At 38.3% G+C, this 25,178-nt stretch overlaps 1 protein-coding gene across 1 annotated transcript; it reads right to left on the minus strand.

The window, feature by feature from the left end:
• Positions 1-12,861: 12,861 nt before the first annotated feature.
• LOC118823048 (urokinase plasminogen activator surface receptor-like) lies at positions 12,862-15,855 on the minus strand. Its single transcript, XM_036592426.1, has 5 exons — positions 15,786-15,855; positions 14,688-14,789; positions 14,458-14,595; positions 14,214-14,327; positions 12,862-13,602 (listed from the first exon to the last, which is right to left on the minus strand). Exons 1-5 carry the CDS (start codon positions 15,832-15,834, stop codon positions 13,394-13,396), a joined length of 612 nt encoding a protein of 203 aa, XP_036448319.1. The 5' UTR covers positions 15,835-15,855; the 3' UTR covers positions 12,862-13,393.
• Positions 15,856-25,178: the final 9,323 nt, after the last annotated feature.

The following is a 25,178-nucleotide window of genomic DNA, read 5'->3' on the forward strand; positions in this document are numbered from 1 at the left end:
GTGGCCCTGTGGTACACAGCCCTTCTTTCTCAAGAAGTCTAGAACCCGGTTACAGAGAGATGAGCTTAGCTCAAATGAGTGGAGTTTACTGACTATCTTTTTCGGGTGTTGTTGGTGTTGAATAATCGATAAACAGCATTCTAGCATAGGTGTCCTTGTTGTCCAAGTGTGATATGGCCATGTGGGGGGCAGTGCTCATGGCATGCTCGGGGGAGCGGTTTTTTTGCCTGTAGGCATATTGGTGGGGTTCAGTGTTGATGGAATGATTTTGTCTTTGTTTAGTACGTAACCAGAGTAGATGTGTTCAAGACTCAAAAGATCACCAGATAAAAGCAACCCTTCTGTAGAAATGCGAGCTGTGGAGCGCCAACCAAGAGAGTGATTTTCCAGTTGTGTCACCAACACACCGTGTGTTTTCATAAACATCAGTTTAACTGTTAATCAATGTGCTGTGCTCTTGTCATTCCACCCCATTACAGTGATCCCTGCGTGGAAGTTTTATATGGTGTTAAAGACAGTAAAAAGAAGCTGATCACATTTTTATCAGACATCTGATTTTACACTGTTTTGTCTTTTACAGCATAGTGGAATGTTTTAAGACATCCAGCAGCACACCCCAGCAGAATTTTAAACACAATAAAAAAAGGCAAAGAAAGGAATTAAGAACTACATGAAAATGGCTGAAGTGGAATCAAGGAAGAAGTAGATTCATAAGTAATGGAGGAATAAACATTATCATTTAAAAGTATTCAGGAACACGCAGACTTTATCTGATTACATGTTAATGGAAATGGAAATACACCAGGAAATGGAAATCGAGCTCTTTATTATCCGCCTTTGATTTACTATCTGGCCAGTTGACTTTAATCTGACTGTACCTTTGTTTGAAGGTACAGAGCAGCAGAAATTGTAGACATATTTGACATTTTTAGAGTTTTTTCTTCTTTTTTTTACTGCTTTTGCACTTGTTTGTTGAGAAGTGGGTGTTCTTCACTGTTCTTTTTTATAAGTTTGGGTGTTCTTTTGGATGAAATGTGAGATGCGGAGCAGCAATCAAGAGTGTGATCGTAGTTGTGCTGCCTCTTTGTTAAATTTGATATCTGATAAAAAAGAAAGAATTTCAGTTGGTCAGTTGGGCCTAGCAGTGGTGATGCTTGTCTTTTCTATTAGAAGCCTAATACGGTATGTTTGAGAAATTGTTGCAACTTGTAAGAAATTATCACACAAATTTTGATATATCCAAACAAAGGCTGCGACTCAGACTGTGGTCGTATATGATGATTTTGTCTAATTTGTACCTAAAAATCCTGAAAGACTGCACTGATTCACTTTATATGAACACTTTCTCCCTTAGTGTCAAATTCAACAACTATTACACTTTACATTTCATCTACATTTATATTTACAGCATTTAGCAGACGCTCTTATCCAGAGCGACTTACAAAAAGTACTTTGTCTATCCAGAGAAAGTATCTTTGCTAGTTACCTATAAGTTAGAGAGAAAGCCAGTCCTGAGCTCAGATACTGCTAGAATCAGAAGGTCATTATTGACACCTAGAGAAAAAGGAACAGAGTTAAACACAGAGCAGTGCAATACAATACAATACAATACATACAAGTGCAGTAGAATACTTTACAATCAATACTTAATTCAGTACTCATTTAAGTGCTGTATAAACAGATGTGTCTTCTGTCTGCGTTTGAAGACAGCGAGAGACTCTGCTGTACGGACAGCCAGTGTGAGTTCGTTCCACCACCTGGGTGCCAGTACAGAGCACAGTCTCGATGCTTGCCTTCTGCGTGCCTTGAAGGATGGCGGGTCAAGCCGAGCTGTACTCGAAGCTCGAAGGGCTCCTGCTACAGTTCGAGATTTCACCATTGCCATCAAGTAGGTAGGGGCTGGTCCATTTCTGGCTTTGTAAGCAAGCATAAGGTTTTAAATCTGATGCGTGCAGCTACAGGAAGCCAGTGAAGGGAGCGCAGCAGTGGGGTGACGTGGCTGAACTTGGGGAGATTGAAGACGAGCCGTGCTGCTGGATTCTGGATGAGTTTGCAGAGGCTTGATGGCCTGCATTGGAAGACCAGCTAAGAGCGAGTTGCAGTAGTCAAGCCTTGAGATGTCAAGAGACTGCACTAGCACCTGGGTGGCCTCTCGAGTGAGAAAGGGTCGGATCCTCCGGATCTACGTTTATACATTTATTATATTTTATAATTGTTTCATATTCATTTGGATGTGCATTATGAAGGAAGACGCCGGGGTAACAGAAGTCCTTTAATTACTAACCCACTAATGGGAGCCTCAGTTTCATCAAATATGAAAATCAGCAAGCAAATACACCCCATAACTCTATGTGTCCAGCATAGCAACACTGTTTGACTGAGCTAGACAGCTTCTTTGTGAGTTTATCTTGATTGCTAAAAGAAGCTGATCACATCATTATCAGACATCTGATTTTACGCTGTTTTGTCTTTTACAGCATAGTGGAATGTTTTAAGACATCCAGCAGCACACCCAGCAGAATTTTAAACACAATAAAAAAGGAAAGAAAGGAATCAAGAACTACATGAAAATGGCTGAAGTGGAATCAAGGAAGAAGTAGATTCATAAGTAATGGAGGAATAAACATTATCATTTTTGATAAAACCAGCTGTTTATTAGTTTCCAGAGATCATTAGGCTCTCTCTGAAGGCTAGAAGGCCTGGAGGGTTCCTCTCTGTATAAACACCTGTATTTAAAACCCAAACACCATCTGGGTATTTTTTAAATGAATGTATATGTATACATATATATATGTGAATGTGTGATGTATGTGTGTGAAGCTTCGTATCCCAAAGCACTAGATTTCCACTGTCCAAAATGTCATTAAGAAAGAGTTAAGGGGAACAGCTGAAGTCAAGGAAAGATCTAGAATATCAATAAGACTCACAGATAGAGCTGTGTGTGTGCTGGTCAGAGGGACAAAGCAAAATGAAAGTAAGCTTCTGCTGACACAGGTGTGGTGGTTGCACAATCATGATCTGCATGGATTTATGCAAAACAATATCTAGATAAATCAGATTCATTTTAGAAACTGTTGCTGTGAACTGATGAGGTAAACATACAACTCTCTGGCCACAATCATCAACATATATCTGGAAAAAAGATCAGCATTTGATGAAAAGAACACCTTGTCCAATGTTAAGCATGGCGTGGTTCTTTATTGCTTTGGGGTTCTGTGGCAGTTCTGGAAGTGAATGTGATGCAGTCAGTTAAGTCATCTGGTGCCCTGTACCTTCAAACAAAAGCAGAACAAGATCTACTGGCCAGATAAGAAATCAAAGGTGGACAGTTATCAACACACAAGGAATTTCCTTGTGGATTTCCATTTCCATTTACATGTGTGAAGGTTAAGTCTGTGTATATTCCTGACTGCCTTACAGACTACAGTTCAGATGCTGTTTGATGTGTTAAAAAGCTCCACTGAACTAAAAGAAAATAAAGTAAAATTACAGGTATTTATTGGCAGCAATTCCTCCAGTTATTTACTGTTAACTTACAGTATTAATACTGTATAGTATACAGTTACAGTATTTTACCATTGCTTAATGTGCTTCCCCCAGCACCCTCGTATTTCTGCTGTACACTTCATATGTGTTCTAATGTGCACTCACAGCTGATGGAGAACTCACACGTTTTGCCACAACATGTAAAGATGTGGGTAACTACAAAAAATGCCAGTAACTAAATATAATTACAGTATTGCAGGATACCTTTTTTCCCTGAAACACATAACACCATCATAGTACACTGATCAGGCATAACATTATGAGCACCTCCTTGTTTCTACACTCATTGTCCATTTTATCAGCTCCACTTACTATATAGGTGCACTTTGCAGTTCTACAGTTACAGACTGTAGTCCATCTGTTTCTCTGCATACTTTGTTAGCCCCCTTTTACCCTGTTCTTCAGTGGTCAGGACCCCCATGGACCCTCACAGAGCAGGTACTATTTGAGTGGTAGATCATTCTCAGCACTGCAGTAACACTGACGTGGTGGTGGTGTGTTAGTGTGTGTTGTGCTGGTATGAGTGGATCAGACACAGCAGTGCTGCTGGAGTTTTTAAACACTGTGTCCCCTCACTGTCCACTCTATTAGACACTCCTACCTTGTCAGTCCACCTTGTAGATGTAAAGTCAGAGACGATAGCTCAAAGAACAGGGTAAAAGGGGGCTAACAAAGTATGCAGAGAAACAGATGGACTACAGTCTGTAACTGTAGAACTACAAAGTGCACCTATACAGTAAGTGGAGCTGATAAAATGGACAATAAGCGTAGAAACAAGGAGATGGTCATTATGTTATGCCTGATTGGTGTATATCAAAACATAAGAAGTCTAATCTATATTAATCTATATTAATTCTATATTTAATATAGATTTAATATGTATAGTAATCTATATTAAAGCCCATAGTTTTGAGATGGGATGTTTTGCCAGATTAGTATATCATACTGTGGACAAGTAACCTGACAAAAGGAAACTGAAACAATAGACTAGACTGAAGACCTACACCTTAACAGTTTTAATAGATGGATCATATTAGTGGGAGGTTCTGAAAAGCCTCCAAGAAGCCACACCCAATTAGATCAGATTCATATTCAACCCAGATCTGCTTTCATCATATTTCAAACCTCTCAGATCCACCAACAATGAAGCTGCAGGTAACACTGGTGCTCATCTGTGTGCTTTTCTCAAAAGGTATGAAACATGACTTACAGAGCATCAGGAAAACTTTAAATGTGGTGAATTTGTGTCAGTTTAGCTTCTTTACAATATAATTTAACTACGTTGTTGTGGCTGTGTTGTTAAGGTGTATTTTACATTTGACATTTTCAATACAATATTATTATATGTTAAATTATTAAAGATCAATGTTTGAGGAGATAAATGAATGTTGATTGTTTGTTTCTTGCTGAACTTTAATGTCTGACTTCACTGTCCTGTAGCGCTGGCACTGCAGTGTTATGAGTGTAAACCAGAGCTGTCTGGAACATGCACAGACACCCAGACGAACTGTCCAGATCAGTGTGCCAGTGTGACTGCCTTTGTAAGCACTGGTAAGAATGACCTCAGTACAAAATGCTGAGACTCAGTCAGAAATTTCTCCATTCACTCATGAGCTGTGTTCACTAGGTGCTCAACAACAGGAGATTAATGTAAAGACTTGCACAGTAGCAAGTGAGTGTGTCAGTGGGAGCCTAAACCTGGGATTCGTGAAATTGACCTTGAACACAAAATGCTGCAGCTCTGCTCTCTGCAACAACCAAAAAGTGGCAGGTAAAAACAAAAGCTTTGAATACTGAATAATGAATATTGCCATATAATTTTCCCAACTGCAGAACTGCAGAAACTGTCCTGTTAAACCTCTTCTTTTCACTGGTTTATCTGTTTAGCTTTGCCATTTGGGTCTCCAAATGGGAAGAAGTGTTACGGCTGTACTGGTGATGACTGCACAGGAACTGTGAGCTGCGAAGGAAATGAAGATCGCTGCATCAGCACCACAGGTGAAAACTGCAATCTCATCTGTAAATCTAGAATGTTCTTTTTTGTGCATTTTTGGTGTAAAATAAGAGTGCTGAAGAGGAAAGCTTCTCATCATAAGGCAAACTTTAGTTTAAACATTCCAATCTGCTGCAAAATAGGAGCAAAACCAAAATTGTTGCATTCATATCTTTGTTCAGGATATTTTTTATTTCTCCTGAGGTCCTCTTCTGACATGTCTTTGCCCTTGCATGCCAAAAGTAGTCATTTTACAACATCTCTTCATCTTTTTTGAATGAACACTTTAGCAGTACTTACGTACTACATTAAAGTTTTAAACTTCAAAAAAGTGACAATTTGTTTTTCCACAATATTGTTCTTTTAAAGTGAAAACAAAGAAAAAAAAATGCCGTGGGGAGGTGAGGAAAAGACGTGCTATGAGTTAAAAAATTAAAGCACTTTCCATCTGAATTTAGCCACTGAGCCTTTTATTTAGCTAACATCTGCATCTCTAACCTGCATTCACAGCTACAGCTGGTGGTGTTCAGGTGACTATGAAAGGATGTGCGAGCAGAAGTCTCTGTACTGCTGACACATCGAGCATGCAGACAGCTGGAATCACTGAAGATGTGAGCTGCTGTGAGGGGAACCTGTGTAACAGTGCTGACGGGGTGAAACTGAGTCTCCTCATCATGCTGGTTCCTCTGATCTCCTCCATCCTCTTCCTCTGAACTCTCTGCTGCTCAAACATTTTTACATTTCTTTTCTATCTTTTGCGTCTCAGAAGTGTGTATATTACATGGTGACTCAATGGAGAGTCTGAATGCTGAGTTTGTAATGATGTTCTCTGTAACCAAAACAGAATAAACAGTGTGTGGAGTGAGGGGTGCTGCCTGTTTTTATATGATATTCTACTGATTTTGTTCAAACTGTAGTCCCAAAATAACATTAGACTTATTACATTTAAACCCAAGACATTAACTGAGATAGTAATAATCTAATACATACAAAATCATTATTAATAGGTCACCTCGCAACAAGAAGGGCCTGGGTTCCATTCCCCAGTCAGGCGACCAGCGTCCTTTCTGTGTGGACTTTGCATGTTCTCCCCGTGTCTGTGTGGGTTTCCTCTGGGTTCTCCGGTTTCCTCCCACAGTACAAAGACATGCAGTCAGGCTAATTGGACATGGTAAATTGCCCCTAGGTGTGAATGAATGTGTATGCCTGTCTGTCTGCCCTGCGATGGACTGGCGACCTGTCCAGGGTGTTTCCTGCCTTCTGCCCAATGACTGCTGGGATAGGCTGCAGCTCCCCCTGTGACCCAGAAGGATAAGTGGTTTCAGAAAATGTATGAGTGCGTGCATGAACTGAGATAGTAATAAAATAATACACACAAATCATTATTAATAGGTCACCTCACAACAAGAAGGGCCTGGGTTCGATTCCCCGGCCGGGTGACTAGGGTCCTTTCTTTGTGGAGTTTCATGTTCTCCTCGCTCCGTGTGGGTTTCCTCTGGGTGCTCTGGTTTCCTCCTACAGTTCCAAAATGCGTAGTCAGTCAAGATGCTAAACTGCCCCTAGTTGTGAGTGTGTGTGAATGTATATTGTCTGCCCTGTGAAGGACCGCTGACCTGTCCAGGGTGTTTCCTGCCTTCCGCCCAATGGCCGCTGGCATAGGCTCCTGTGACACAGGAGGATAAGCGGATTAGATAGTCTGTGTGTGTGTGTAGAGGGCCAAGACCATAAAGACAGTTAAAAATAAATTAAAGATTAAAAAAAAAATTCTAAAAAGTCCTGTTGAAGGAAATGAAATACCACTCTGTAGAAGTATGGAGAAGAATGGCAGAACTATGTGGTCAGTTTGGTGGAACTCTCACAAAACTTGACATAAATGAATATACGTCAATCATTTTTGTCTGAAGCTTTGAAGACTGAAATATGTAAAGGGACGATGATGATGATGCTAAAAGTTTGTTCAGTACAGCAGTGAACTCTGTAAGTTACATTTTTTTTAAAAAGTGTGGAAGTGAGTGAGGCTGGGGCAAAGTGAGTGAGTGACAGTGACAAGCATGCACAGGACCCATGCATATGATGGTAGGAGTCCCCACAGTAAGCAGGCTCCTCATCCAAACCCATGGCAGTGGTGTGGTTACAGTGCATGGCATATATCAGTTTAGGCTCCTGAGCTCTTGAACAAATCCTGGAAAGGAGCTGAAATGCAATTGAGGCATCTGGGGCACTGAAAGGAAGTGCCCAATAAATTGGGAGATTCGAAGCATCCTTAAGTGATGAAGAGCAATTCTGCCAACATATATGTATTATTTAGTGTATTTTACAGCTTTAATGTGAATAAAAGTTTAATGTACTCTCTTTATGTTAAAGAGAGCCTCTGGGACTATGAACTTGCCCACCCCTCACATTTCCTGAATCTGTAGAGGCTGCTCTTTTGATTCCATCTTATCGCAAGATCATACGTGACTCACATCCGGAGTTATGAGGCTATGAAGAGAGATTGAGATACACACTATCCGCCTCTCACCATATGTAATTGATGGATTCTTGTGTCTGTCTACGTTTTTTTGTGTAGAACTGACCAATGGCCACTCAGGAAATCACTACTGACCCATCACGCCGGAAACCTTTCACTCTCGATTCAGTCCACATCAGAGACACATGTGAAAAATCGAGAAAATGCCCTCAGACTCCAGAGAGCTACCTGATAGTTTAGTTCTGTTATTAGTTCAGAGCTGAACTACTCATTAACTCTGCGCTAACTGCTGCTAATTACACTGCTAATGAATTGCTAAGTGTGTTTATTCATATACAGACGTAACAGGAGAAGTACCTTGGGAAAATTCAGACAAGAAGCTGGAGAACGAGACTTTCAGCTTTGTGACTTTTTAGTGTTTGACAGTTTCTCACTTTATCTTTTTAGTAGCTGTTCGCTAGGCGAGATCGTTGTCTGTGTTGCTATGGTGATTGGCAGTCTGGGCACCAGTCTTCAGGGTTAAAGAGTGAATTAGCAGATACACAACTTCAGCGTTTAAGACCATTGATTGTTAAAACTGTGCTGAACGGTCCTTTTAGGTACAACATTGAAAAAAAAATCTATATATCAGCTGAAACATTTACATTCAGTGGTGTGTGTGGTATGTGGGCTATTATGTGCATGGCAACATGTTACCTACTTCTCCCACACGTTAGCCCTGACACTCAAAAACTAGAGCCAGGTCTCACAGTCTCTCCTGAATTTAATATATTGGGCTTTTAGTGTAAATAAAACAACTGTTTTTCTGTCCCTCTTAATAAATATGTAAGATTTGAAGGTTGTGACTGTGAGAGGTCAAGGTGTTAATCTGCTAATTTATTATTAAGTAATGAAAAATACATACAAATAATTATGCAGTAATAACACATTCTTATACACATGGTTTACACTTAATCTGACAATATTGATTTCATACATTTCAGTTAAGTAGTGAAAACAGTGAGTAAACACGCTGACTGAGTTTGGCTGATGAGTTTGATAAAGGCTGCTGAATTTATTTACATTTTACACTTATTTACATTTAGATAAAGAAATAATGAAGTGTTAGTTCATCAATAGATATTATTATTATTATTATTATTATTAGTTCTAATTGGCTGTAAGTGGTCCTGACAGTGGCATAGGTGCTTTAAAAAAATCGATTATAAGCTTTATTAATTTCATAGTGTAACCCCTCTGTATCAGTCTGAGCGTTGGAGTCATTAAAAGGCACAGATTACAGCTCTCAGCTCCACACACAACACAGTGACCGTTAAAAGAGTGATCATATAGATTAGATACCATAAGAATATGAAATTATCACTTTGTTATGATTTAATATGATCTACTATACATCTGACTAACAAGAACCCATTTTCTGTTATGTTACTGTGGCAACAATAATAGACCACTACATTCAGGATTAATGTTTACTAAACCAACAGAACTACATGGAAAGATATTAATAAAGTAAAAATAATGAAATAAACATACCTGACAAACACAAGAACAAACGGTTGGGGTCATTAAAAGGCACAGACTACAACTCTCAGCTCCTACACAACAAAGTGTAAACCACAGTAAAACAGTCTGTTTACTGTTAAGAGGTGGACGACTCTGTGTCCAGCGGCTTTCTGATCACTCTCTAATATTGACATACTAAACAAATCATAAGAGCTGTTGTTTACAAAACATGATCCACATATATTGACAAGCTATTTCACAAACTTACAAAATGTTTTATAACAATGTTTACACTTTATATTATTTTTAGGAACAGAGCTCGACTTTTTCTCGCCATACACATAACACAGTGACCATGATAGTGATGACATCATAGATAATTTGACCCCAAGAACTCCTTTCATAAGAGATCATTTATTTTAGCTACAATGCTAAATACTTTAAATTAATATTAATGTAGTATTTTCACCAATTCATACACATTAAAACTGCTTCTGCTACAACAGTTCATAGTTCTTATTTGACACTTGTGTCGCTCTGTCTCTGATCTAGTCTGCCCTTTGTGAAGAGCAGCGCCATCTAGTGGACAGAGTAAACAATGGTTTCTAGATTTCTGATCTTGAGAACATAGTAGAGGTCTGAAGCTCTCTCTTTCTGTTTCCCTCTGTCAGGCACTCTCTCTCTCTCTCTCTCTCTCTCTCTCTCTCTCTCTCTGTGTCAGACACAAACACACACACACTATGCAGGTTTTTGTTTTTGTCAGTTGTTTATCAGTGTATGTTCTTGTCATTCTACCCCTTTACTGTGATTCCTGCGTGCAAGTTATTTATATTTTTAAAGACAATAAAAAGAAAGTGGTCAAAATTTTATGTAATATTATCTAATTTTACACTGTTTTCTTTTATAGCATACTGAAATTTTCTAATACATCCAGCAGCACATCTAGCATTTAACACCCAGAAAAGAAAAGAAATAAAAAAAAGAAAAAGCGAACTACATGTAAATGGCTGGAGTGAAATTGAAGAAGCAGATTTCGAAGTAGTAGAAAAATAAACGTCATTTAAATCAGATTTAAATCAGATTTATCTTAGTACATGTAAATGAAAATGGAAATTCACACGGAAATGAATCTGAGCTTGTTATCATCCACCTTTGGTTTATTAAACGGCCAGTAGATCTTAATCTGACGGTGCAGAGCAGCAGATCCTGTAGACATAGTGTTAAAGTTCACATTTCACTAATATTTTGGTTCTTTTTCACCTGTGTGTTGAGCAGTGGGTGTTCTTTGCTGTTCTTTTTGACATGTTTGAACCTGAAACCTCCTGCTGTTGCTGCACCCTGTGAACATTACTGGATATTTTTAAAATGGATGTTTATGTATACATATATGTATGTGAATGTGTGATGTATGTGTGTGAATCTTCATATACCAAAACACTAGATTTCCACTGTCCAAAATGTCATTGAGAAAGAGTTAAGGGGATCTGTGGAAGTCAAGGAAAGATCTAGAATATCAATAGAGCTCACAGATAGAGCTGCATGTGTGCTGGGCAGAGGGACAAGCAACATGAAAGTAAGGTTCTGCTGACACAGGCGTAAAGTAAAATTACAGGTATTTATTGGCAGTAATTCCTCCAGTTATTTACTGTTAACTTACAGTATTAATACTGTATAGTATACATTACAGTATTTTACCGTTGCTTACTGTGCACCCTCATATTTCTAATGTATGACTGATAACTCACAGGTTTTGCTACAACATGCAAAGATTTAGGCAAGCTGTAAGCCAGTTATTAACAAAAAATGCCAGTAACCAAATATATTTATAATATTGCCAGATACCTTTTTTCCCTGAAGCACATAACCCCATTATGCAATATCAAAACATATAAAATGCATTTCATCCCTTCTTTGGGGTGGGAATAGCATGTTAACAGTAACAATGCTAGAAAGAATTCTGGGAAACTCCTCACCATCACCACAATATTTAGACCCTGGCTGCTCAAGTACTGATCACTGTCCCAGTATTGTAAATGACAGCTTGTTACCATATATTCAACATTTTAACTTCTTTGAAGAGGAGCTGAAGTTGTTTAGACAGAATGCACCATTCTTTCCCTCTCCTGTATTTCAAGTATACAGTAGATCACAGCAGTATTCCTACTGTAAATTTACAGTCAGTTCTTCACAGTGTACATAATTCTATAAGCCACTGTCCTTCTTGTCCAACTCCAGTTCCTGACCTCACACATGCTTTTTTTGATTAAATGTGCACAAATTCCCACAGACATGTCCAGCAAGCTCATATAGATGTGACCGCCATCGTAAATGCTAGTAAGAATGATCTCAGTACACAATGGTGAGACGTGTTATGTCTGTGTCAATTGAACTTGGTTAAATGGTTGATTTAGTAGCTAAGGGGGTAATTACATTTTTCACATAGGGCCAAGCAGGGCTGAACAGCGTATTTCCTCCAATAAATGAAATCATCATTTAAAAACAGCATTTTGTGTTTGCTATATAAAGTTTCAGTTTAAGATTTATTTGCAACTTAGTTACAAGTTTAAGTTTAATAAAAACTTTAAACTCAGGTTCACAAATGAGTTTTCCTTTACTGTATTCCATCTGTAGGTCTCTGTTCATAAACATAAACTAGCCAAAACAAATTTACTATAAAATGAAATAGTGTTTGTATAAATTCACAAAAAAAGACACGTCAGTCACGACTGCATATGTGTACATATTTCTATATTGTGGTCTGTTTACACAAAGTTAGGTTAGTTCATCATTTATGTTGAATAGACTCTCCCAGAATTTTATGCTGCTGCACTGACGTTGAACCGTGTGCTTGCACTGGGTCAGTATGTCCAACAGGTCAAAACAAGCTTAAAATAAAGTGCACGTTGTGCCCTGATTGGTGTTCTTTATTCATGCCTCTTTCATTTTGACATGTTATGTTTTTATGCACACATAAACCAAAAGGAACGACAAATTCCACAAAATGTAGAGGAGTAAAAAGTAAGATATTAGAAAGCAGTGAAAGCAAAAAGTGGCCCAAAATGGAAAGAACTGTTTTTGTAAATTTAATCTGTCAGTGCAAGGAATCATATTTATGCTTAATTAACACAGAAGAAATGTTCAGTTAAAGGTTTGGTAACGCTTTCTTTTACAGTCCCCTAAGCTCTCAACTTTGAAAATTCCTGTACATTACAATGTACAATATTGTACAAGAATGTCTGAATTCCTACACCTTGCTGTTTAGTTCTTTTCACATAAGTTCATAGTAATTTATTTAGACTATCCTGATACTTTCCATCTTATTACCTAAAATAACTGCCTAGTACTTTGGAGTTTCTACCTCACACTTACCTGGGTAATACCTAGAACCCGTGAGACATTTCATAGTAATTCTTTTAGACTATCCTGTTACTTACCATCTTATTACTTAAAATAATTACCCAGTTCTTTGGAATTTATACCTTACCCTTAGCTGGGTAATACCTAGAACAATTGAGACATTTCAGTATAATTCATTTAGACTATTCTGGTACTGACCATCTTCTCACCTAAAATAATTACCTAATACTTTGGAGTTTGTACCTCACACTTACCTGGTTAATACCTAGAACTTAGGGGACTGTCAAAGAAAGGGTTACCAAAGGTTTTTCCCAGAACTGTACATTCAAACTCCGAAGAAGACAATCACTGTAAGCAATGCTTATGTAACCAGACTGTGTCCTTTAAAGAAGAAAATTCTCTTTATTTTTTTAACACAATACATGCGCAAATAACCCAGCTGTTCCCAGAAGCCGTAGTGCTCCTGTTAGCTTTGCGCACAAGTGAAAGATAACGCACTGAGAAAAGCAGCATAATAGCAGAGTTTAGAGGAAGAAGATGGAGGAGAGCAGAAAGAGCTGCATGGTGAGGAGACTCATCTTAACATCCCCAGCGCTGTTACACAGATTCCCCTGACAGCAGGTTATTTCCGTGAAATTGGTCCTCAGCACACTCGACAGCAAAAACGGAGTCTTATCACAAAAGCTCTTGCTTGCACATCCTGAAACAGTCATGCTACTGTTACCTAGAACAACTGAGAGAGGGAGAGAGAGAGAGAGGAGAGAGAGAGAGAGAGAGAGAGAGAGAGAGAGAGAGAGAGAGAGACGTACATGAGAAAAAGAGTGAGGGGGTGAAAAACATTATATCTATCTAGATATATATATATATATATATATATGTAGATAGATAGATAGATAGATAGATAGATAAATAGATAGATAGTTATCGTTGTTGTTGGAAGAAAACCTCAATCTCCAAACTGGTAACTTCACAGGAGAAGAAAAAACTACTTGACTTTTAATGTAATTCAAAGGAACCAGAATTTTTTCTAAGTCTTTTTGGGCCATTTCTTGTGGTCCATTCATCATAAAATTTACCCACAATGTAAAGGGCAACAGGCACTTTCAAAATACGCCAAAAACTGAAAAACAACAAATCTATTCATGCTTATGGAGACAAACTTGAATTCTAATGTTTTATTTAATATATAAAAACCCAAGCAAAACTACAACAACAGCGATGTATATAGGGTGCTATGTGCTCTCTTGCAGTACCGTAATGTTAATATAATATCTACTATATTCTAATGTTTACTGCAATAAAATAACATACATGTTAAAGGAGTGTTCTGTGTGTATTTTTCACCTTTTGTGCGGATGCAGCGATCTTGACCTTCGGAACACTTAACCGTTGTTGAGCAGTTCTTGTTACTGTTACTGCATGAATAACACTGTTTCCCGCTGGGAGGCCTGCTCTGGACTGTTGAAGAGGTCATTCAAAAAAGGACAAATCAGGTCTAAAGGGTTAAGATATTTCCAAAGATATTTGTTTACAAACTATTAAAGGTACAATTATTTGACTAAAACTAGAGAAAAACTCTTGGTTCTACCTGTTGGGTTTGGGATGCAGTTGTCAGAATCACAGCACCCGGTGCTGATAGTATAGTTAGTAACTGCTGTGCTCATGTTTCCGCTGACACATTTTTCCTTTGGTGTGCACTGCGCTGAATAACTAATCAAGTCGTCCTCTATAAAAGAATATTCATTTAAGATAGGAATTCATTGAAAGCATGGAGACTGTATATGTATATATAAACATTATTTATCAAATTAGTCTCACGTGTATATAAGGCTGACATGCCACACATGCCCAAACAGTTTTGGGTGCTCTGGCATGGTCCATTCGTCGTTACAGAGCACTGAAGACATGTCAGTGCCAATGCTAGAGGACAGTGAGAATTCAGGAATTCAGTATGACAAAATAAACAGCATGTTGCATCATGTAAATGACAGTTTGATGTAAAAATTCTCTAAATATTCTTGTTAGTAAGGCAAAGACTATAGTTTTGAAAATGTATATCGCTGCTAATGTTAATGTTTGAACACAGTCACAATGTCTACAGCTTCACAGAGCCGTGTGTGGTCAACCAAAGCTGACATGTTTTTGCTGAGATTGTGAAAATGTAAGTGAAAACCTGCAGAAAAGTAGAGTTAGCTATCTCGCTAACAAATAAACAATAGCAAACATTCCTCTAAATATGCTGTAGCACTCAGTGACAACTAGACTCAGACTTCCACATGTGGTCTGTGTGTGTCCAGTTTATTTTGTCACGGTCAAACTGATGAAAACGCCTCCACTTCACATTCTGCTTGTTGTGATGCAGTATGGGAAATGACTGTGGTTCAGCTTAAACAAATGCAGTTATCTCAAATTATAGCAGTAAGACAATTATGTAACTCACACAGGCCTAACTATTATTAAATTAGATTATTCAATGAAATTAATGATTAAAATATTGAAATCATTTTATTGTAATATATCGCTGTTGTCGGAAGAAAACCTCGTGTCTCCATTTTTGTCATTTTTTAAGTCTTTGAGATAATTTGAAAGTGCCTGTTACCCTTTACATCGTGTGTAAATTTTATGAAGAATGGACTAAAAGAAATGACCCAAAATGACTTGGAAAGAAGTCTGGTTCCATTGACTTACATTAAAAGTAAAGTAAGTTTTGTCCTTCTCCTGTAAAGTTACCATTTTGGAGATACAAGGTTTTCTTCCTACAACAGCGATATATTATAAATGTATTGTCTAAACATCTGTAAGTAATATTAAAAGTTTAATACAGTGTATTTAACAATGTTTTTTAAAAAAAAAAAACAAAAAAACTTGAATCCATTGCCTTAGTACACCAAGCACGCGTAGTATAGTTTTACATACCTTCTGACAGAAACACACCAATGAGTACCAGCGTGACCTTCATCTTCATTGTGGTTGGATTTTAAAAACTGAGAGTTAAGCAAAGAGGACACTGGATATATACAGTCTGTTTGGGGGTGTGGCTTCTTCAGAGATGACCAGAGCCTCCATCAGGGTGGGAAGGGTCTTCACACCAGGAGCTCAAACATGGTGGAGCAAAATAATTTAATATATAAGCATAAAACATGTACTCATCTTCAGCGTCTCTCCAAAGTCGACCTCCGTGTGTCCATCCCCAAAGTGTGGGTCTCAGACGCCAACATAGCTCCATCATTCAAGCTCATCATCAATTTGGCTTGTCAGATCACCAGATTCAGCCTTGAAAATAGATAAATAAATAAATAATGAATGGAGCTATGAAACGACTTCACTTTGATGGATGGTGTGAAGGGTTTAATGGTAAAAATACTGAGGCTAGAACAGTTGGGGATTAACATTACTGTTCATCTAAATGGTCTAAAGCTGGCATTTGTGAAATGTTGATGCAAATAGTTGCATGTTGTGAGTTTTCCAGCAGGAGGAAATATGTGTAATTTACATATTTACAATTTATCATCTTTGTATGTTACTTCTGGCTGTCACTGCCATTTATTCTCTATATACATCTCTGTTTTACCTATTTGTCTAGGCTGAAAACTGAAAACTTTGGTCTATGGCATTGCTTTGCAGTTTCACGGCACTGTAATTAAATTCTTCACATAAAGGTAGACATAGGCATCTTTATGTTATATATGATCAATAGAAAACTTAATTCTATTCCGTTATAATTTACATGTAATGTGGAAGAAAGCAAATATGAAAGCACCATGTTCCAAATTATTATGCAGAATTAAGTGTTTGAAAACATTAAATAGGTTATAGTGACATTCATTTCATTTTAAACAGTAAATCTGTCATATTTAAAAAAAAAAAACAAGTAAAATCAAAAATTACATTTACAAATCAAGTTATATGAGGCCTTCTTTGAGATGACTTCAACAATTCTCTCATTAATAACTCACTCATCCATTCAACATATAGCTCCATTATAGTTTCTGCCTGTATTTCATTTGAAGATGCCAGTATTGCCTCGCTGAGCTGCTGTCTCAAGGTATACTGATGTCCACCCTCACAGATCTCCCTTTTAATGATGCTCCACAAATTCTCCATAAGATTGAGGTCAGGGGTTGATGGTGGCCAAACCATGATTTTTTCTCCTTTTATGCCCCGAGCAACCAAGGAGCCAATGGTGGGCATGATTCTTCTTTTAATACCATGGCAGAAAATGGTTGGTAAGGAATTCTACATATCTTGCAGAGGTCATTTTAACACACTCAGGGACCCTAAATGGTCTTCCCATTTCACTTCCTAATATTCCGGCCCCACACTCTTGTTGAAACAGGGTGGCAATTTGCCGACCATCCAGAACTCCATTGCAAACGTTTCGCTTTGTGAGCTTTGCTTGGGGTGGCCAAATTACAGCTTCATGCACAGCTAATAAATCAAGTTAGTAATAAGTTACCCTTTATTAGTCCCACAACGGGGAAATTCACCTCCACAATTAACCCATCAGTACAGTGAACCACCACATACACACTAGTGAACACACACACACAGTAGGGGCAGTGAGTATGTTTGCCCAGAGCGGTGGGCAGCCCTATCCACAGCACCTGGGGAGCAGTTGGGGGTTAGGTGTCTTGCTCAAGGGCACTTCAGTCATGTCCTGTCAGCTCAGCGGCGACCTTCCAGTCACAAGGCTGGTTCCCTAACCTCCCAGTGCCCCAACAAATCTCACAAACCTTTTTTACAGTTTGATGATCTGTCTTCAGTTTGTTTTCATGCCTTTTGCAAGACACTTTTCATCTTCTGAAAGATCTTTCTTTTTGCCCATATTGCATGAGAACTGTGACTTGCTTAATAATGGGGAACAATAAGTTTCCCTTTAATCGAGATCACCAAAGTAATCAACAAACCTGTCTGAGATTGATAGCAGTTCTCTAAAAGGATATCAGAAATAAAACAAACACTTGAAAAAACTGAAACCTAAATGCTCATTATACTGTCTTCTTATGCAGCTTCAGCATTCTGAAATAAAATACTGAACTAAAACAGTTTTTAACAAAATAAAACAAAAAAAAACAAAAACAAAGCTATAGTGAACAAAATAACCAGTAAGAAATGCACCAATAAAGGCAAACTGCTATTATTACAACTAGTTTAATGTAGCAAGTAAGTAAGTCAATACTAACAGTAACTAACTGATGCTTATTTAATGGAACAGAATAGCTGAATGGTAGTGAAGGATTTTAGCTTATTAATAAGAGCAAACAGGGTAAGATTTTTAGCTCATTCTTAAGAACCATCAGGCTAAAAACCTTAAGAGGCAGCAGGCTAAAGCTAGCGGAGGCTTTTAGCTCATTTAAAAGAGCCAACAGAGGTCCAGTGGCCTGCACAGAGCACTGACCTCAACACCAGTGAACACCTTTGAGGTAAACCGGAATACTGATTATAGGCCAGGCCTTTTTTTGTCTAACATGAGCACAAATTCCCTCAGACACTCTCCAAAATCTTATGGAAAGTCTTCCCCGAAGAGTGGAGGTTGTTACAACTGCAAAGGGGGACCAACTCCATATTATGCCTGTGTTTTGGAATTAAGGGTCCACAAGCTCAACCATACAGTGTATTTTCAGAATAATGTGAGTGGATCGTCTTTTATTCTGGTCATATGCTGAGGTCATTTTTACATTCGGAACTGTGTTTTGCTAAGAAATATTAGCCGTATGGAGATGAATGTAAAATGATTTTGAAAGCTGTAAAACGTCAGAATTTTGTACTAAATCATCCAGAGTTCAATTCTAAACAAAATTAGCTTCTATTTGAAAAGTGGTGATTGTGTCTTGAAGCCATAATGTAAAATGTTTGTATATAGATCATAAAAGTATAGAATTTATCATGTAAAATCTAAAATTTGGAATGAAATATTTAAAGATACGTTTTGTTGTGTACTTTATAATATACACCTACACTTTATTGTCTTATTGTGTACGTAAAGATTGTACTGTACAGTTCTAAAACAAACACAACAGGATCTCTAATAATACCATATATGGCTGTTTGAATGTGTGCTCCTAGGCTTTGCGTGTGTCCAGAACTATGAACTGTCCTAACCTGGAAGGACAGGAGTGCTTCATTTACATGTGCACCTTTGCCGTAGAGTCCACTGTGGTTTTTAAGCAGTTTTTTCCTGGTGTGGTTTCACAGTTATTACTGTTCTTCAGTCAAATATTTTCAAATTCCTCAATTACTCATGTAGATTGGATGCACGTTTATTTAAATACGCTCCTCTTCAGTGTAGTACTTTTTCACAACACTGCAGCCTCTCAGAGGGAAATGACACATCACTATCTTCTCCAGCATCTGCTTAATATTTGAATGTGGTATGGAAACTACACTTGTACACATTTGTCCTTTGATCAATATTTGCATGTGTTCCAACGTGGAACGTGGAAAAACATCGGTCTATAGTGCATGTAATTTGTGGTTGGAGAGCAACGAAATACAAACAACATCTTAGTAACTATATTAGACCTATTAGAATGAAATATTATACAAAATTGCTTAGACTCTTGACTGTTTTCTTCTGAAAATAGATGAGTGGTGGAAGGTTATCTTGCTAGTTTTGCCCCAGAATGGGTTTACAACACACGGTTCTATATGGAACTCATGGTTGCAAGTAGAACCATTGCCTTTACTAAAGAATGCTTGAAGAACTGTACTTTAAGTGTGTACTCCAACAGCCAAAGAAGAAGACAGAAAGAGAAAAGCTCTTTAAATAACAGAAGACGGTGGATGGTTGTAAAGGGATAGTTGTACTTTCGGCCTCAATGTTTTTTTGCAGTCTATATTTTCACAAAATTCTCACAAAATGACTCACAAATTGATGACAAATACGAAGAGTTTCATTATCACAACAGTAGATGGAGTACAATGTAACGGTAATAGAAAATATGACAAAAATGCATAAATAAAGGTACTGCTTTAACATTTTTACAAGACTACATTTGTAAAGGGGTTATGAATGGTTTAAAAAGAGTTTGTCAATGGTTATAAGTTAGCTCATAAACACTTTATTAATCAGTAATAAGCAGTTATAACACATTAATATAAGGGCAAAAGTGAGCTGTTATATCTGATGAATACTACCATGTGACAAAGCTGATGAGGAAGACGAAGACACTGATCAGTATACATCAAAATCTGAAGTTTGACCGTATAAATGAATGTGAGTTCGCTATTAGGCTCTTTTTATTTGTGTTGTAATGATTTTAATGTCTTTAAGACCTGATAAATAGCCATTAATGAACTCATTTTAAACCATTCATGAACCGTTTATAAGACTAGTCTTATTTCAAAGGGGTATGAATATGTATGCATAAGCACATTCTTTATTTTCTTGAATTAAAGGATGAAATAAACAAGAAAACTATTGAAACTGCACCTATTCTAAAATGTGAAACATTAGTAGCACTGTCTGCATATATGTCAAAGAGAAGGCAGCTGCAGGTGATGCTAAAGTTCCTTACTTGGTCTTTTAAGCACCATTTTAATGTAATTAGGTATTTTTTGGTCAGTCTCCCTATATTAGGCTGTGTTGATCTTTCTCTATGTACACTTTACACATGCACCCCTGTAACTGTTCAAATACTGGGCATCCTGGTTGTTTTTGTTTTCTTAGGGGATTGGAATTGTGGTGTACTTCCCAGATAGTATGTAAATGTGGGCCACTTCTGGCAAAGATATGGCACTGCCCCCCACTGTGGCCCAAAGTGGCAAAAGTGGCCCAAATTAAAATGCTCATTTGGCCAACATGTCCCAAATCTGGACTACTTCTGGCAAAGACTGCCTTGAGAACTAAGTGGCAATTGTTTATGGTTTAATTAGGGATTAGTGGAATTGGGGGAGAGGTGCAAGAGTATTCTTCTCCTTCTCCTTCTTCTTCTTCTTCTTCTTCTTCTTCTTATAATAACTTCCGCAACTTCCTCCAGCTCATTCCCAGGGATCCCAAGCCACTCCCAGGCCAACTTGGAGATATAATCCCTCCAGTGAATACGAGGCCGACCCCAGGGTCTTGTCCCAGTGGGCCATGCATGGTACACCCCCCACCGGGAGGCATCCAGGTGGCATCCAGATCAGATGCCTGAACCACCTCAACTGGCTTCTCTCAATGCGGAGGAATAGCAGCACTACTCCGAGCTCCTCCCAGATGACCGAGCTCCTCACCCTATCAAGTAGAGTGTAGCCCGCCACCATGCGAAGAAAGCTCAAGTCAAGTCAAGTCAAGAGGCTTTTATTGTCATTCCATCTATGTACAAGTACACAGTGGAGTGAAATTACGTTCCTCCAGGAACAACACGGTGCAACAAGGAACAAAAAGTACAAAGTGTGAATGTGCAGACAGTGTGCAAACAACAAATTAAGCTAGAAACAATACAATAAATACAATAAATTAAACAGACATTAGACACAGTAAACAGACCGGACAGTGCAGCACCGACACAGCACTCATTTCTGAGCATGAGGTAGTGGAATAAGGTGCAGAGGTATTTAACATGCTGTGATCTGCGAGTTTACACAGTCAGATAACATACGTGAGCACAGCAGTTACTGAGGTAGTAAAACAGTGTAAACACAGCATTAGCAGCAATGTTCCAGATAGTGCAAGTAGTGCATCAAAAGAGGGGTGTTGGGGGAGGGGTTAGTTCAGCCCTTGTGAATTTGAAAACCTGATTGCTTGAGGGACAAAGCTGTTGCAGAGTCTGGCAGTGATGGCACGGATGCTCCGGTACCTTCTGCCAGACGGCAGCAGTGAAGAGGGATGTGAGGGATGGATGGGGTCGTCCACAATGCTGGTGGCTTTCCGGATACAACGTGTGGTGTAGATGTCCATGATGGAGGGGAGAGAGACCCCGATGATCTTCTCAGCTGTCCTCACTATGCGCTGTAGGGTCTTGCGGTCAGAGGTGGTGCAATTTCCAAACCAGGCGGTGATGCAGCTGCTCAGGATGCTCTCCACAGCCCCCCTGTAGAACATACGGTCCCCCTGTAGAACATTTCCGCCGCTTGTGTTATTGGCTTATTATTATTATTATTATTATTATTATTATTATTATTAATCAATTAACAATCAATCAAGCAATTACAACTCTGGTAGGAAAGTCTCTAACACTCTTAAAAAAGGGGTTCCACTTAAGTGCCTCTAAAACTATGGAATTACACATTAATAATACATGCAACAACAATGTAACTGCTGGTAAAGTAATCAGTGTTACAGACAGTGGTAACAGAACAGATTTCAGTTAATACATTTGAGTATTTACACATGGTCATCTTGAAAGTTATGGCATATTTTCTCTCATAAAATTACACAGTAAGGTGATAATAATATGTATATGTAACAGGGTGAACTGCTGTTTCTCCAACAACACAGTGCACAGTACCAGACAAATATTTCCATGTATTGAATAAAATAAAATAAATATAAAATATAACAAAATAAAATAAAACATGAATTCCTACCATCACTCACTCACTCACTCACACACACACACACACACACACGCACACCCACACACACACACACACACACACACACAGTTATACCTGTAAACCTTACAATGTGCAAAGTATGAGTCTAAAGTTAAAGTGCTGAGTGCAGCAGCAGTTAAAGGGTGTATAGTGGCAGAGAAAGGGATCAGTGAGGAACAGTCAGATCGGTGGGGTAATTAGGCAGGTAAGTAAGATGCTAGAATAAACACTGGTTTGAGGTGGCAGTTCCAGATGATGGAGTTGAATTTTGATACTAGTTTGTTACTAGTATTTTTTATTTTTTAAGTTCAGTTTAACGCTAGAATATTGTTTTTGTGTAATATTAACTGTTTAAGAGAGTGATGGCTTGTGGGAAGAAGCTCTTTTGTAGCCTGGATGTCTTGATCCTCATCTGGCTGAAGGGCCGGCCTGAGGGAAGGAGCTGGAACAGGTGGTCTCCAGGGTGAGAGGGGTCTGTGGAGATCTTCTCTGCATGCTTCCTGGTTCTGGAGGCATGTAGTTCCAGCAGTGTGGGCAACTTAACTCCAATAGTCCTCTCTGCAGACCTGATGATGCGCTGCAGTCTGTGGAGGTCATGCTTGGACGTGGTGATGACAGACTCTATGATGGCTGTGTAGAACCGCACCATCGGCTCCTGGGGCAGGTTGAACTTCCTCAGCTGATGCAGGAAGTACATCCTATGCTGGGCTATCTTGATGATGGCGCTGATGTTTAAATATGTTTAATGTTTAAAGATGTTTAAATTTCTACAATAGGAGAGTGTTTACACTGCATCTGCACAGGAAAAGCCACCTTTCCCAACATTTAGCTGCAGTAGGTGGTAATCAAGGTTCTGGCTTTAAACCACTGTGTAGTGAGACAGTATTTAGACAGTGAACATATTACTTATACTGCACTGTTAGAAATAAAGGCTCCGTGCAGGTACATTTTTCATTCATCTAGGTAGAAACAATGTAAATGTACCCTTAAAGGTAAGGCAGTGGGTTTAAGGTCCAATTATGTACCTTAAATAAGTTCTTCCGCGGTGAAAAATAGGTATTGGTACCTTTTCATAACTGAACATTTTAAAACAGTACAATAAAATAAAAAGCCTGGAGACGAGACGGGGTGTGGAGCCAATACAACTTAGAAAATATCAATGGATTATGGAACAATTATGTTCCCTGACTAAAGAGACTGAGATGTACCCTTGAGGGTCCCACCCCAGTGACAGTTTCATACCTTTATTTCGGACAGTGTGACCATTTAGTTGTTTAAAAGTTCTGTGTCTCTGTACACAGTGAATTATTGGTCTATTGTGTTTACTTAAGCATTCAATAACCTTTTTTTCTGATCAATTTCTTTGAAAATAATTACAAATATTTCGCGTGTGGAGTGGAGGGGTGTGTGGAGGGGGATCGTTTTTTGGGCCTCCGAATGTTCAGAAATGGTCCAGAGTCTCTGATCTTACCTTCATCAGGAATAGGATCTTCTCCAGGAGGCCCAGGATGACATGGAGGCTACCAATGCAGGGCAGATGACGTTATGTATGAAAGAGTTACAAATACTCACTGAATTAATGTGAATTCCCTCTAAAATATGATGTTCTTTTTATAAAAAGTAACTTGTTTTTGTTTTTGTACGCCACCTATTTTTAGTTCTGGTACTACATTTACGCCATACCAGTGTTATATTTAACACAACCAGAACTACAACACTTTTGGTCTCAGTGTTTGTTTGTGATCTTTAAACTCTGATATCAGATATAAAAAGTGAAGAAACTGATTACTTTCTCATAAAATAAGTAACTGTTCTGTCTCAAGCTGCCTCACCTTCGGGGTGAGCTGTAATAGTAGGTGGGTTACACTGCAACAGTAAGAGAAAACAGCCAAAGCAACAAAAGAAAAGAGTGATCCTTTACTTCATCTACTTTCATTAAATTTTAAGCATGAAACAAACGAAAAAAAATATTGGAATCATTCAACTTATTCTAAATATTTAACACATGACACTGTAAGCGTATGTATAAAATGAGTAAGAGAAAAGGCAGCTGTGGGTGATGTTAAAGTTCCTTACTTTACTTTTTTAAAGTGAATTAACAGTAATATTGTGAATATTAGCTTTGGTCTATTGTGTCTTTTCTATTAGCTTTGTGCTTTGGTCTATTGTTCTTTGATCTCCATGATTTGCACCAAATATCACAATGTATACTTTACAGCAAACCCATTGCTGCCCTTGCCCAATTTCCAGTCCTTTGGGCCCGTTAAGTTCTGACCACAATGGCACAATGGCATGGTGAATTAAGTTTAAACAGAAAAGCAGGACCTTATGTTGGTTGTATTATAGATTGTATCAGCACTGTTGTTTCCAGGAATGTCTCTGATTTGAGCCCCTCTACTTGAGTCTGAATGTGGTCTTATTCACTTCTCTCAACAGCAGAGGGGGCTGTAGAGTCTGAAGTATCTCACACAGTTTAATGTTAATAAACTGGAACTTAGATTAGAAATGAGAGAAATTGGAAATTAGGATTACCACAGTCTTAACACATTTTATTGGGTTTATAACACTTACAGGTGTAGGTTCTTTTATGCAACACATTAGACTAATCATTAGACTGATCACGTAAAGGCCCAGATAAGAAGCACCTGAAGATAAAGTCTGAATATACAGTAAAGATATTAATCAGTAAGCTGGACAGCAGTGGAGATGCAGACATTTAAAATCTCCACTAAAACTGCTGTATTTGTTTCAGTACTTCCTGAAAAGGGCTTGAGATAGTTCAGAGGAAGT

Source organism: Colossoma macropomum, unplaced genomic scaffold (assembly GCF_904425465.1).
Source record: "Colossoma macropomum unplaced genomic scaffold, Colossoma_macropomum, whole genome shotgun sequence".
NCBI lineage: Eukaryota > Metazoa > Chordata > Actinopteri > Characiformes > Serrasalmidae > Colossoma > Colossoma macropomum.